The sequence below is a fragment of the Gymnoscopelus braueri genome, assembly GCF_963280865.1.
Source record: "Gymnoscopelus braueri genome assembly, chromosome: 5".
NCBI classification, from domain to species: Eukaryota; Metazoa; Chordata; class Actinopteri; order Myctophiformes; family Myctophidae; genus Gymnoscopelus; species Gymnoscopelus braueri.
Window position 1 is genome coordinate 34,391,026 of NC_137606.1, and position 13,568 is coordinate 34,404,593.

At 42.2% G+C, this 13,568-nt stretch overlaps 1 protein-coding gene across 12 annotated transcripts in view; it reads left to right on the plus strand.

The window, feature by feature from the left end:
• Positions 1 to 13,568, plus strand: part of myo18ab (myosin XVIIIA b) — a 151,811-nt gene that overhangs the window by 91,090 nt on the left and 47,153 nt on the right. For all 12 annotated transcript variants that reach the window (XM_080428451.1, XM_080428457.1, XM_080428458.1 and 9 more), the window contains 4 exons: positions 2,244 to 2,372; positions 10,652 to 10,795; positions 11,159 to 11,248; positions 11,563 to 11,682. In XM_080428451.1, coding sequence (XP_080284577.1) covers positions 2,244 to 2,372; positions 10,652 to 10,795; positions 11,159 to 11,248; positions 11,563 to 11,682 — 483 coding nt within the window. The remainder of the gene's footprint in view (positions 1 to 2,243; positions 2,373 to 10,651; positions 10,796 to 11,158; positions 11,249 to 11,562; positions 11,683 to 13,568) is intronic.

The window sequence follows — 13,568 nt, forward strand, 5'->3', positions numbered from 1 at the left end:
TAAGAACCACTGGCCTTTGCCTAATGTATACGTCATCAAATGACCGTGACTTTCAGTTGGAAATCTGCTATTTCTTGCGAGCGGCAAGGTATTAAAATAGGCTTAATACTATGTCGGTCCTGTGGAGAGTAGTTTTCCTCTTTTGTTCAATCTTGCTGTCTCGTTAACTGAAAGGCTTTGAGAAGCCCTTGGTATCAGAGGCGAGTCCTGGAGTTGTGATGCAATCAGCACAAAACTGCACTCTCATCTCCATGTGCTAGACTGTTTACTGATATTATTTGAACAAATTCACCCTGTCAGACAAGTCTCTTGGTCACATATTATGGCATTGCTGGTCAGGAAAAGAACAATGGAATCTCGGTTGAAAACCCTAGTTTTTAATGAAACAGAGTTTCTGGAAGAGTTGTACTCTTCGCCAGCACTTTGGGAGTTTTAATTAAGGGATTGTTAACCCATTGAGGCCTGAGGCTCCGATTCTACAAAATGTCTTCTAAATCCTAACAGTGTTCTGAAAAACGTATGTTGCTATATCGGTGGTTCTCAAACTTTTTCATGTCGAGGACCTCCAAAATTATATGTATTTGGCCGCAGACCCCCATCTCAATATGTTGTTCCAGGGACCACCCAGAAGCAAAGATTTGAGTTAAAAATAAAAAAAATATTTTTTAAATGCTTTGAAAATATATATTTATATTCAAAGATTTGCACAAATTATCAACATTTTTCAAAAAAAATGCAGATATATAAGCTCATGAGCAATGAGCTTGTATATCTGCTATTTTTGAATAGCCAAAGTATTAAATAATGGTTTAAGTGGTTAGTCTGGTTACAAAGATGCGTTCCCGGCTTTAATGGGTTAAGCTGAGCCCAACTCTGCCTACTAATAACATGCTAATGCAATTAAGGCTGTATTCAAAGGGTTCAAAGGGTTTGATGAGCGTTCGCCTGAGGAAGTGTGTTTGCCAGGCACCCGGCGCTACAATGTTCCCAAGTAGATCAAGAAAATGGAAATGACATTAAAGTGTTCAAGGCAAGCTGACGCAATCAACTGCCTTCACCACAGTCTTGCGTAGTTGCCAGACAATCGGAGATCTCTGCCTGCCGATACGTCTGGTGACATATTAGTTCAGTGCCACTGGACCTCTAAAACGTCCGTTGTAATAAGCCCTGTGCCACAGGACGTCTAAAAAATAAAATAAAAATATTTATTTTTATTTTTATTTGTTTTAAATGTTCAGAACCCAAGATATAATGATTTGAAAATGTTCTGCTCCATTCACTTCTTGTTTTACTTCTTACTGAAAAAGGCTATCTCGGCTCCTAAGCACTTTTTTTTTACAATGAATTTTGGCTGTGGCACTGAATGGCACTTTTTTCAATTAATTTTGGCCAGTGGCACTGAATGAGTTAATTCAATGTACATTTTTGTCGATTGATCATATTCTGCACAAAATGTAGAGATGACATCTCTACATCTACAAATGTAGAGATGTAATCTCTACATCTATCTCTACATCTACAAATGTAGAGATGTCATCGACAGATGAGCGCATAGGGAAGGGGGTGATGGGCTTTTAGGGGTTAACTCTTTGATTGACAGAAATAAAACATCGTTTACTAAGCCACTGCCAGTGGCTTAGTAGGCTTTACTAAGCCACTGTTTTCACTAACCTTTGAAAAATCCTGTATGATCGATCCCCCGATCGCTTTAAAAGGCGTATCCGAGTCTCGTAGAATCGGGGGGGGGGGGGGGGGAAAGCGTGCCACGCCGATCATCCGTTCCATAGTTGTGGGCAGTTGAATGTAGGCTGTTTTCGCCAAAAAGCAACAGAAACAGAGAAAAGGCCATTCTTCCAACTCTAATAACAAGGAAGTGAACGGTGAGCCAAACGGTCACCCATAGGCGAGCGAACAGCGCCGTCTAGTGGATTCTTGTCACTGGCAGACTGCACCTTAGCAAAATATGACGAGAAATCTCGTCATTGGCAGTCAAAGAGTTCACCGTCTTGCTCAGTGACACTTGGACACGTAGACGGGGCGAGCCACGGTTCCAACCAGCGACCTTTCCATTCCCAGACAGCCACTATCCACTCCACTACGGCCGGCCCCCCTAAATCAAAATTAACTTGATAATTTTGAGGTCTTGAATAGGTTGTATATAAATGCAAACACACAAAAACATAAATCTGTGTATGCACACACACATGCATGAGCCCAATCTCACAGCCTCCCTCCATCCCCAGGTGTTTTTCCGAGCTGGGACCCTGGCCAAGCTGGAGGAGCAGAGAGACGTGCAGACCAGGAGGAACATCACTCTGTTCCAGGCGGGCTGTCGGGGCTTTCTGGCCAGACAGGCCTTCAAGAAAAGGAAGGTAAGAGGTCACTTTCATTTGGTGGATCTCATTCTTAAAAGTTATTCATTTTTAAATCATCACAAACACAAACATACGTGTGCGGCCGCAGGAGCACAGACAACACGACGAGTAACTAATGAATAATAAATAAGCAATAAATAAGAAATGAGCATGAATAAATTAAAATAAGCAGTTTAATCTTGTCGTGCCGACCACCCAAAAAGGGCAACAACAGTGATCAACGTACTTTACTTGTGAAGGAATATTAATATCATGGGACTGTATGAGGATGTATTTTATATTGCTACAGGTTTATTTCTCTCTCTCCATTTATATATGCAGTGTGTGTATGTACAGTATATGTATGTATATACATGAGAGAGAGAGAGAGAGAGAGGAGAGAGAGAGAGAGAGAGAGAGAGAGAGAGAGAGAGAGAGAGAGAGAGAGAGAGAGAGAGAGAGAGAGAGAGAGAGAGAGAGAGAGAGAGAGAGAGAGAGAGAGAGAGAGAGAGAGAGAGAGAGAGAGAGAGAGAGACCGACCAACACCGATCGCCACATTTGCCTTGATTGGTGGCCAACCATGTTTGACAAGGTGAGTTCCTGCCACTGTGAGGTCACTCGCAGTGACATTTCAGCTTGCACTGATTTCATTGTCATCTTTATCCTTTCATCACTCCCCTCACCCAGTGCTGGGTGTGAAGACTAGGTCTGTGATAGTTAGAATGTGGAACTACTGTAGGCGTGCTCATGAAGGTGAATTTGAGATTCATATATCATGCATCCTCCCTCTAGTCATGCACTGTCTACCCACTAGTCCATACTACCTACATCCCCATGACTAGTCTGTACTATCTCCATTAGTCTGTGCTACTTCCATCCACTTTTCCGTACTCCATCCACCCCGGATTTAGCGTTCCACTAAACCAGAGCGGTTCATCTGATCAGAAGAACATGCCCCCCAGGCAGTCATCCATCAATCAATCCATCAGGTCCAAACAGGCTTGGATAGGCAGAGAGAAAACCTTCAATTGGCGGCCCCTCAACCTTCTCACGTCAGTTCAATCACCTCCTTATCGATCACTGGCTTGCACCTCCACGGAGTGAGTGATCCTCTTCCTGTCTGCATTTGCCTGCAGTGCCACCATTCCTCCCCTCAACACAGGGGGGAATTACTTACAGCTCCAATTCTCACACATTCTGAGAAGTAGCTGCCTTTCTTTTCTTTTTCACTCCCTCTCTCTACTTTTCTCTCTGTCTTCTTCCTCTTAAAGTTGCTGGTTTGGTTTGATCCTTTGACTTTCCATACACCCTCCCACCTTTTTCTTCACGTCATGGTCACTGCGAATGGCCATGAATTCCAATTCTCATTCACCATGGGAAGCAGTTGCTGGTTTTCTCACCAGATTTTTATGGCATGGCTGAAGGCAAAGCGTGCGTGCATGTGTGTGTGCTCTCAAAAATAGACCAATCGCAGTTGTGTACGTATCTTGCCATGATGTAACTAGTCCAACAGATGAGATACAGTATATCGCTCTGTTGTGCAGTTGATAAATTGATAATCCAAAAATAGCGTCTCATTGACTTCCATTGTATGATGAAACAGCTCTCAAAGTCACTCTTTTAGCACATAAACAAAGACAAACAAAGCTGATTCTGACAATGTATATCACAAAACCCAGTATGGAGTTTGTTCTGAATAACGATATCATGTTGATTTAGCCATTTCTGTGGAGAAGGTAGGAAAAAGACTGGATTCGCAGATACGGATCTGGAACTTCAAATAGTAAACTTTTGTAAACATTTTCTTTAAAACAAACTCTACTGGGTTTTGTGATATACGAGTATATCGTCGGTGTCCAGGACGAACCAGCTAACTCCATTTTCATCTTTTTTTTTTTTTTCATAAATCAAATCTATTGAACACCCTTTACGTCTGTGTAAAAAATCAAAACATTTGAACCAATGAAAAGTATTAAAAAGCGCCTCTGACGAAAACTCCCAACTCCATTGGATCCTCAAACTGTCCGTCAAAAACAAACAACTCCCCCCTCTCCTCTCCAGCGCTGCCTTTTAACAGCATGTGTAGAGCTCGCTGCGCAGTGAGCCAGGAGGAGGAGCACGACGTAAAGCTCCCCGTAGTCTTTTAAAACTATACAGTGTACCCGTTTATCAAACTTAGCACTGACGCTAATGTTATGAAAACAAGTAATTATATTTCTAAAATCTATGAAGTGTTTAATGAGGAGAGCAATATGACAAGAAGAAAGGCGTTTGTAGCATTTCTGCCACGCTAGTTCTACTACCTCTTTGCAGAAGTTATTGTAATATTTAAAGTTATTATTGTAGGCCTATATAATAAGTGTCATGAAGCATCAGGGCATTGATTCACACGTTGTTGTGATGCATTGTGAGCTTGGAGATCCATTGTTAGCTTTTGGGAATTTGTACCCTTTTGAAACCTCTCCCTCAGCAGCGAGTGGAGCTATTGTTGTTTGGACAACAACTCCATTTCAGCTTGATTTCTGCTCGTCTGAAACTACTAACTCCACTCGCGCTGGGTAAAGTGTTGATAATATAATGACACATGCAAGTATCTGACAATATATAAAGTCACTATACCAACTTTGATGAGGCAGTATTGCTTTGTTTTAAAAATAAGGTTTTCTTCATTTCCTGAAAAACGAATATTTTGTTTTTTCGTTTCCTGAACAATGAGCGTTTTGGAGTTAGCAGGTTCAGGCTGGACAGCAGAGATATAGTATATACTTTCAGAATCAGCTTTGTTTACGTTTGTGTGAGATGCCCAGCGAAAACCGTTTCGATCTGCGATCCGCCATCTTGAAGCTACAGCGCTTTATGCTAAACAGCGATCAGCGATTAGAAAAACAACAACCGAGAAAATTGACATTTAGTTTCCGCTTTAGAGTGGAGGCGGATGGGATCCGGAATTTCCGGATATGGATAATTCCGTTTCTGGTGGTGCTACAATGAAATGTGGCGTGGCGAACGAGGCCTACAATAAAATGTGAACCTGTGAGTGAAAAAAAAAAAAAGACCACTTCGCGTAAATCTACGCGACTGGCACTCTGCGCAATTAACTAATTCAGTGCCACTGGACGTCTAAGACGTCCGCTAATATAAGCCCTGAGTGCCACTGAACGTCTAAGACGTCCAATGAAAAAAAAGTTTTTTTCTTTTAAATGTTCAGAACCCAAGATATCATGATTTGAAAATATTCTGCTCCATTCACTCTTTGTTTTAGCCTGGCTCCACCCCCTGAATCCTTTGCCTAGCATTCAGGGTCTGGTGACGCTTTCGAAGGCGGGTGTTGCTCGGTTGAAAATCTGACCGACGAATCGGGATCGGGACAATCCAGTATGAACCAATCGCGTTGGCTCATAGTGGAGTCCCACTTTGGCCACGCCCCCATGTCAGAACTCCGCTGCATTGAGAGGGCTTTCAGACTGAATAATGGAGTGAAACGAAATGAAAATTCAGGCTGAGTGTCAGGCTATCTTTGTTTAACTTCTTACTGAAAAAGGCTGTATCTCGGCTCCTAAGCACTTTTTTTTACAATGAATTTTGGCTGTGGCACTCAGAGCCAAACTGCCATAAATAAGCCGGGCACTGAATGAGTTAAGTAGGTTCGCGTAGATCGACGCGATTGGCACTAAATGTGTTAAGCTTATAAATAAATTTAAAAAATAGTTTTTTTTCAGTAAATTTTAGTTTTTGTTATTTTGTTAGTTTTCATTAACTATAATAATCCAGGTCAATGTCCAGTTTGCCGCTTGCTAATGTACAACACTTGAGTGCTTTCTCCACACAGCCATTTGATGGAAGACAGATTTTAAAACGCGTATTTGACTTTCACAGCCTGGCCACATGGAGTCACGCCATTTCCATGTCGACCACATTTTTTTATTTAGTTTTGTACCTTGCTCCTTCACTTTCTCTCTCTCTCTTTCTCCATCCCTGTCTTTCTCTGACTGTGCCCCCTGAAAAGGTTGGCAGTAAATGATAATGCTTTCATTTGTTGTTACTTCGGTCCTGCGTGTGAGGCATTTTCTTGTGGTCCATAGTGGAGTCAGAGTCTCCCATCTCTTCATAACTACTCATATTTCTACTGCATTGTGACTCCTGCAAAAAGGTGTGTGTGTTTGTGAGAGAGTGAGGCAGACTGGGCATGGGTTTATGTATGTACATAAGGGAGAGAATGTACGCGCACATTGGACTGTGTGTATGGGACCTCCCGTGTGTGTGTGCGTGCGCGCACACACACACACACACACACACACACACACACACACACACACACACACACACACACTCACACACACACACACACACACACACACACACACACACACACACACACACACACACACACACACACACACACACACACACACACACACACACACACACACACACACACAGTGTGTGACTATTAGAGGCCTTGTCATAATCCCAGCTCAGTGGTGAGGGCTAGGAAGTGTGGAGTACAATATGGTGTGTGTTCTCACACACACACACACACACACACACACACACACACACACACACACACACTAGTGTGCATAACGAACAGAAATATCGCAGCCCTCTGCTGACTGACAGACTCTAACAACGCTGGTAGGGATCTTACTGCAGTGTGTGTCCCGGGGTGTGTGTGTGTGTGTGTGTGTGTGTGCTCAATTGTTTTGAGAGAAATGTCATTTTTTTGGGAGTGTCTGACTGAGTACATCTTGCTGTGGGAGTGTGCAATTGTTTTGTCAGTTATACATAGTACATACTCTGTTCAGGATCTACAGAAAGATTTCACACGCATGTGAACCGCTAGTTTGTGCGACCAGGGTCACACAGATGTGTGTGAGTTTCTGTGTGTGAGTGTAACATTTACTATATATATATTTGCGTGTGACTGTTTGTGTGTGAAGGGAGAGATTAGGCTCTGAAACCCTCTCTAGTTTAATTCCCATGTCTGTTTGGGATTTTCTGCTGTGCTGGGCTCAAGGCTGCCGACTAAAATTACTTTTCAAGGACATTTGGGCTTCAATTTATTGTTCTGTCTCCCTTGAAGGACTCCTGTCCCACTCACTCTGAGTCATCATCTCCCGGCGTAAGTAACAATTTCTTATAATTGATGTAGCTCAGCATTGGGTCCACATCTGCCATGACCCTCCCGCTTTTAGCAACTCGTTGCTAATGTGCTAAAAACAAACGTGGTACCCTTCTTTGTCGAACACGGCTGGCATTCTTGAGCGATTCTGGCAGAGTTTCAGACGCTGGACTTTGCCTGAGCCCCTGGGGCAGGGAAGGGGAACAAGGCCAGCACTTCATAGGTGCCTCTCAAACGCCGTCTGTGAGCCAAAATCCCAGTGCATAATGTAAGCCTGTGTACAGTGACGTCTCACATTTCTCCCAAGGTACAGTAGCCTTAGACTATTTGTGCTTTCACTTGGAATTAACGTGCCGGCCTTACAATTTAAACCCACAATGAACACTTGGAAACAAGTGAAGAGCTGAACTTGTTCATTGTTTTAATAAAAGTGACGGCTAGGAGCTGTGTTTTTTTTGTGTTTTTTTTACCCACTTCTGTAAACAGAGGTAGGCTTTAGTCTCTTAGTATACATCACCCGGGAGCTTTGCACTGGAAACTAGCATAGTTGTACACATGTCTGTTGGATATCTTGGATCCCTTCCCTGGACCATAAAACAGGAGCGTAGCGCCATTACCTCCCAGACTCTTCACCAGGAGAGTTTATGTGTGTATTTCACTTAATGTGCAGCTCCTGTCTTGCACAAGTCTCTCAACATCGGGCATAAATGCGCTCATTTCCTGTTAACTCCCCTCGTCGCCCAAACACAAAATCAATTGATTTGTTTCTCCCATCGACTTGAAGTCCTCCTCCCACCCCTGCAACCTCTGCTGAGGAGCAGCCTTCAAAGCACTCTGAGGGAAGAGGAAGGGAGAGGAGGTACTGAGGTAGAGAATGGAGAGAGAGAGGGGGAGACAGAAACTGTGTCTTGCCTATGGGGAATAGACAAATGGAACAGATCCGATGGTTCGCTTGAAGCCCTACATGTGTCTCTCTCTTTCTCACTCTCGTTCATTCCCTCTTCCTCTATCTCTCCCTCTCCCTCTGTTTTGTCTGCTCTCTGTCTTCTGTATGCTCTCTCTCTCTCTCTCTCTCTCTCTCTCTCTCTCTCTCTCTCTCTCTCTCTCTCTCTCTCTCTCTCTCTCTGTCTCCTCTCTCCATCTCTTTGACATTCATAGTGAATGTGGAGAATGGAAGAGCATGGGGATTCCTTTGCCAGCCAGCCAATAGTGAGCCTAATTAAATCGTTGCCTAAAGACAGAACCCTCTCCCCCCTGACTGGGAACAGGTGTGCTCAGGCAGACGCTGCTGTGTGTGTGCGTTAGAGACAGACTATGTGTGTATGTGTCTCACACAGTGAGGTCTACGTACAGTAGCCAGTAGCTACCAGGTCTAAAGGAGAAGTAGAGGGCAAAGGAGGAGACAGACATGATTGCACTTCTATGTCTCCAGTCATGCCAGAGTTTTTGTTTTTTTCCCCTCATTTTTGGGAGGAGGAGGGGGGGGATTGGCGGTGGGGGTCGGTAGAGACATTCAGGTGGCTTTCCTTGCCTTCAGCCAGGGGAGTTAAGTTGCCATTTTCTGCACGACCTGAACAGCATGACAACAGACATATCAAGACTTTTCAGATGTTGTAGCTCTGGTGGACTTGAGGCCAATTTTACCCCAATTGTGTGTCTCTAAATGGGTTGCCAGATTACACCTGCTGTTTGTGAAGATTCCAGTGGCGAAGTCCTCCTAATGCCTGTCCAGCAGGCTGCCAAAGTGGTATTGATGTTTGGTTTGATTTCCACTAAGCTTTTTCTCTCTGCGGTCTGTCGCTGAGCTCTCTCGCTCGCTAGCTCTCTTTCCCTCCCTCTCTCTCTCTCTGGATGTTCCATGGTGAAGCGAGCAACAAGCCAGACCCGATAGTTTGATTAGTCTGAAATGAAACAGATGATGCCCGTGCCATTATGCAACAAACTAATTACACATAGATGTGTTGTCAAGAGTGCATGAAAATGAACACATAAGGGGGGTTGTATGTGTGTTTATGTAGTCTTGTATGTTATATCAACGCGATCTCTTTTGTGTATAAAATGCTATACATTTGTACGTGTATATACGTGTATGTAACATAAAAAACTGTAAAATAAAGTTGTAAAAAAAAGAGGAAATGAACACACACATACACACACACACACACACACACACACACACACACACACACACACACACACACACACACACACACACACACACACACACACACATAGAGCCGTGGTTATCATTAGTGGCTCTCTGCGGTTGTACAGGGTGGATTTAAAGTGCCCGCTAGTTAGTCCTCTCTGGCCATGCCACTGTCAAGGGCCCCCTTCTCATCAACTGAATGGGCCTCAATTTCAACTGAAAGGGGACCATTCTTCTTATCCGTGGTTATAGTAGATCTGATTTACCGCAGACACTTTTTTTGATTTTGTATTTTTTGATTTGAGTTTTGCGTTGTGTGCATGTTGTTGTTTTTTTTGGTACTTTTTGATTAAATATTTTATTTGACTATTAAGTTACTTCGAAATAGATAATCTCTTCAATGAGAATGTGTTGTGCCTGTTGACTCATTCTTCGACTCTTTTATTTGTCTGCATCATAGGAACTAAAAGTCCTTTGGTCATAAGTTTGAAAACACAGATAGATAGATAAATAAATAAAAAGTTTGTTCAAGTAAAATAAATGAAATGGTTATGTTGGCTTGTGTGGGGTGAGTTGCGTGTCATACCTCAACACCAATTATACCCTTATAGTTTGTTCCCCCTGGCGGTCTAATCTTGGTCCACTCCTTTTTTCCTTCTACACCAAATGTCTAAGCCAATAATAGCAGATCTACAAGCTCATCTGTCGCAACGCAGATCTGCTATTTTCATCTAATGTTCACCTATTATGACATGCCCAGAATAGGGATTCAAATGGTTATTCAAGTGGTTAACACTCTAAAGTTATGAGGGAGAGAGCTCAATCTACCTTTACTAATCTGGAGAAAAAAATAAAAAGAGGTAAAAAATATATATAATTATAATAATCATAATTATATATATATTTATATATATATATATAATTTAAAAAAAAATGCGGTCAACAGCCTTAAAATACACAGTATATTGTTATATATTACAAAATGATATAATACAGTATATCATGTTGTGTATGTATTGATAACAGATCCAGGACTTGGCCATCCGCTGCATTCAGAAGAACATAACGAAGAACCGTGGAGTGAAGGGCTGGTATTGGTGGAAGCTGTTCACCACCGTCAGACCTCTCATCCAGGTCCAGCTTACAGAGGAACAGATCCGTGGCAAGGACGTGAGTATGCGCACAAAAACACACGCAATGTTCACATTCCCGCATGCACCTGCACATGCGTGCACGTGGTTACACAGAAACAGAATGCTAGTGTAAATTGACGCAGTGATTATCTATTGTCTAGTGCTCAAGGTCATCAGTGTGCTTGCATCTGCCCACTAGTACACATAATCACAAAGGGATGCTTCTAAGTGCTCTAGAGACACAGTGAGTCATTGACTTTGTTATCTGAGAACACTGGTATTCTATTTGCTGATTAATCCACTTTACCTACTGGACTCATCTTTATTTCTCTAACTTTTATCCTTTTCTTTCGTGTGTGCGTGTGTGCTTGTGTGTGTGTGTGTGTGTGTGTGTGTCCAGGAGGAGATTCAGCATCTCAAGCAGAGGTTGGAGAAGTCGGAGAAGGAGAGGAACGAGCTGAGACTGAACACCGACCGCCTTGAGAGCCGGGTGAGGAGAACATTTGGTTCTGCAGTGCAGTTCTTTTTTAATTCTCTGAATTGCTGCTGCCCAGTTATTGCCCCTGTGCTGAATTTGGATGTCACAAAACGTATCTGTAGGCAGAGATCTCCGATCATCTGGCTACGCGAGTGTCCCTAGCATGGACACATAGGCATGCACGCTCTGACAATAATTGTTGCAAATATTAAATTCCAAAAACAAAGTTCCACCAAAGAATATAAAAAATCATCAACCCTGATCCACAGCGTGACACTCTGATCTCTTACCGGTGCGTATATACTGTGTGTGTGTTACCCCCTCAGATCACAGAGCTGTCTTCAGAGCTTGCTGACGAAAGGAACACAGGGGAATCAGCTTCTCAGCTGCTAGAGACAGAAACCTCTGAGAGACTCCACCTGGAGAAAGACATGAAGGACCTACAGGTACACACACACACACACACACTCACACTCACTCACCACACTCAACTACAGTAACTAGCGCTGATATGAGACTTCTATACAATATCTCACCATCTTCAATGCAAACAATGGAACAATGGCTTTGTTACCATCCAGCCAGCAAACTGATACACCTGCTGAAAGATGCAGATTACAGCTTCAACAATTCATTAGGCTGTTCTGGAACTTACTTCCTGGATTATCTTTCTTAACTGTCGCAAAATAAATGAAACGACACAACAAAGGAAAACCTTACTCATCAGCGTACCATATGGTGTTGTAACATTTCAGTGCCAAATCCCTGACACAGATCCCAGATAACTTATTTCCAACAAGGCACACTCCTCTCCTATTTAAAGGGATATTTCACTTTCAAAAAAACTTTTGGTCATTTTATCGTCTACTCATGCTTTTGTGAGCCCCCCAGTCTCCCTTTAACAAACTTAAAGGGATATTTCGCTTTAAAAAAAAACTTTGGGTCATTTTATCGTATACTCAGGCTTGTGTGAGCCCCCCAGACCGTTTTTAAGTTGCTTTATTCAGTATTTAGACATTGATATTCATTTTATCAGACACGCCCCCTTCCTATACAAACCCATTATAATTTCAAACTCAATTTTTAACATGTTAGATTCATCAAAAACACCCGTCCTTGGTTCTGGTGACTCACCCTGCCCTCCTAATACGCGGGGGGCCGTGTTTTTTCGATTCTTTTTTTCATTTATTTTATTTAATTTTTTTAATGTATTTAAATTTTTTCATTTTCCAAAAAAATATAAAAAATAAATGAAAAAAGGTATAGAAAAAACACGGCCCCTCGCGTATTAGGAGGGAGGGTGAGTCACGAGAAGCAAGGACGGGTGTTTTTGATTAATCTAAAAATTGAGTTTGAAGTTATAATGGGTTTGTATAGGAAGGGGGCGTGTCTGATAAAATGAATATCCAATATCTAAATACTGAATCAAGCAACTTAAAAACGGTCTGGGGGGCTCACACAAGCCTGAGTATACGATAAAATGACCCAAAGTTTTTTTGAAAGTGAAATATCCCTTTAAGTTTGTTTATTTTAAAAGTTTGTAGTAATTGAAATCGGCTACACACCATGGAACTGATTAAAACAACTACACCCTGCTTATTCAGGCACGCATTGAGTTGTTGCGTTATTCAGGCAGAGTGCCATTAAGGCACATTGTAATGAAACTAGCTTATTGGGATGGAAAATGTAGACGGATAATGTTCTAAAACCAACTAACCTTCTAGAACAGGGGTAATGGTCAATCTGCTACAGCATCAGTTTACTTTGCCGCGTTTGCATGTGCAGCAAAATAACTTGGAGTTGAGACAAATGGGCTTGATTTTAAGGCAAGGCAACATCTGTTCAACTTTTTGGGATGGATTTTCTTACATTAAAACCCAGTTCTTATCCTCCAAAGGCAGATTGATCTGTTTCAAGTGTTATTTTGTGGATGCTTTGGTCGATAAAAACCCTGGGGCATTTGATCCAAAAAGTTCTACTGAGTCAGCATGAATAAGCTGTATTCATAGTTTTGTAGGGAACTGCATATGAATATCCTTAGATTTTCAAAGATGTCAGTCAATTTAACTCATGTTATTGCATTTTATTTTATTTAATAATCACTCTCATATACCTCAGTTATGTTGTATTGTATCTTTGTTTTGTTTTTTGTTTGTAACATTAGTGTCCAATGCCTCCCCCCAGTTACCCTGCCTTTTAAATGTCACTGAAATATTTCAAAAGTTCCTGGGACCCGACTGATGAGATGGAGTATACAGCATTTGTACACACACTGCATTCACACATGCACGCATAGTCGCATACAGTACAGACACACAGAAACACAAATACG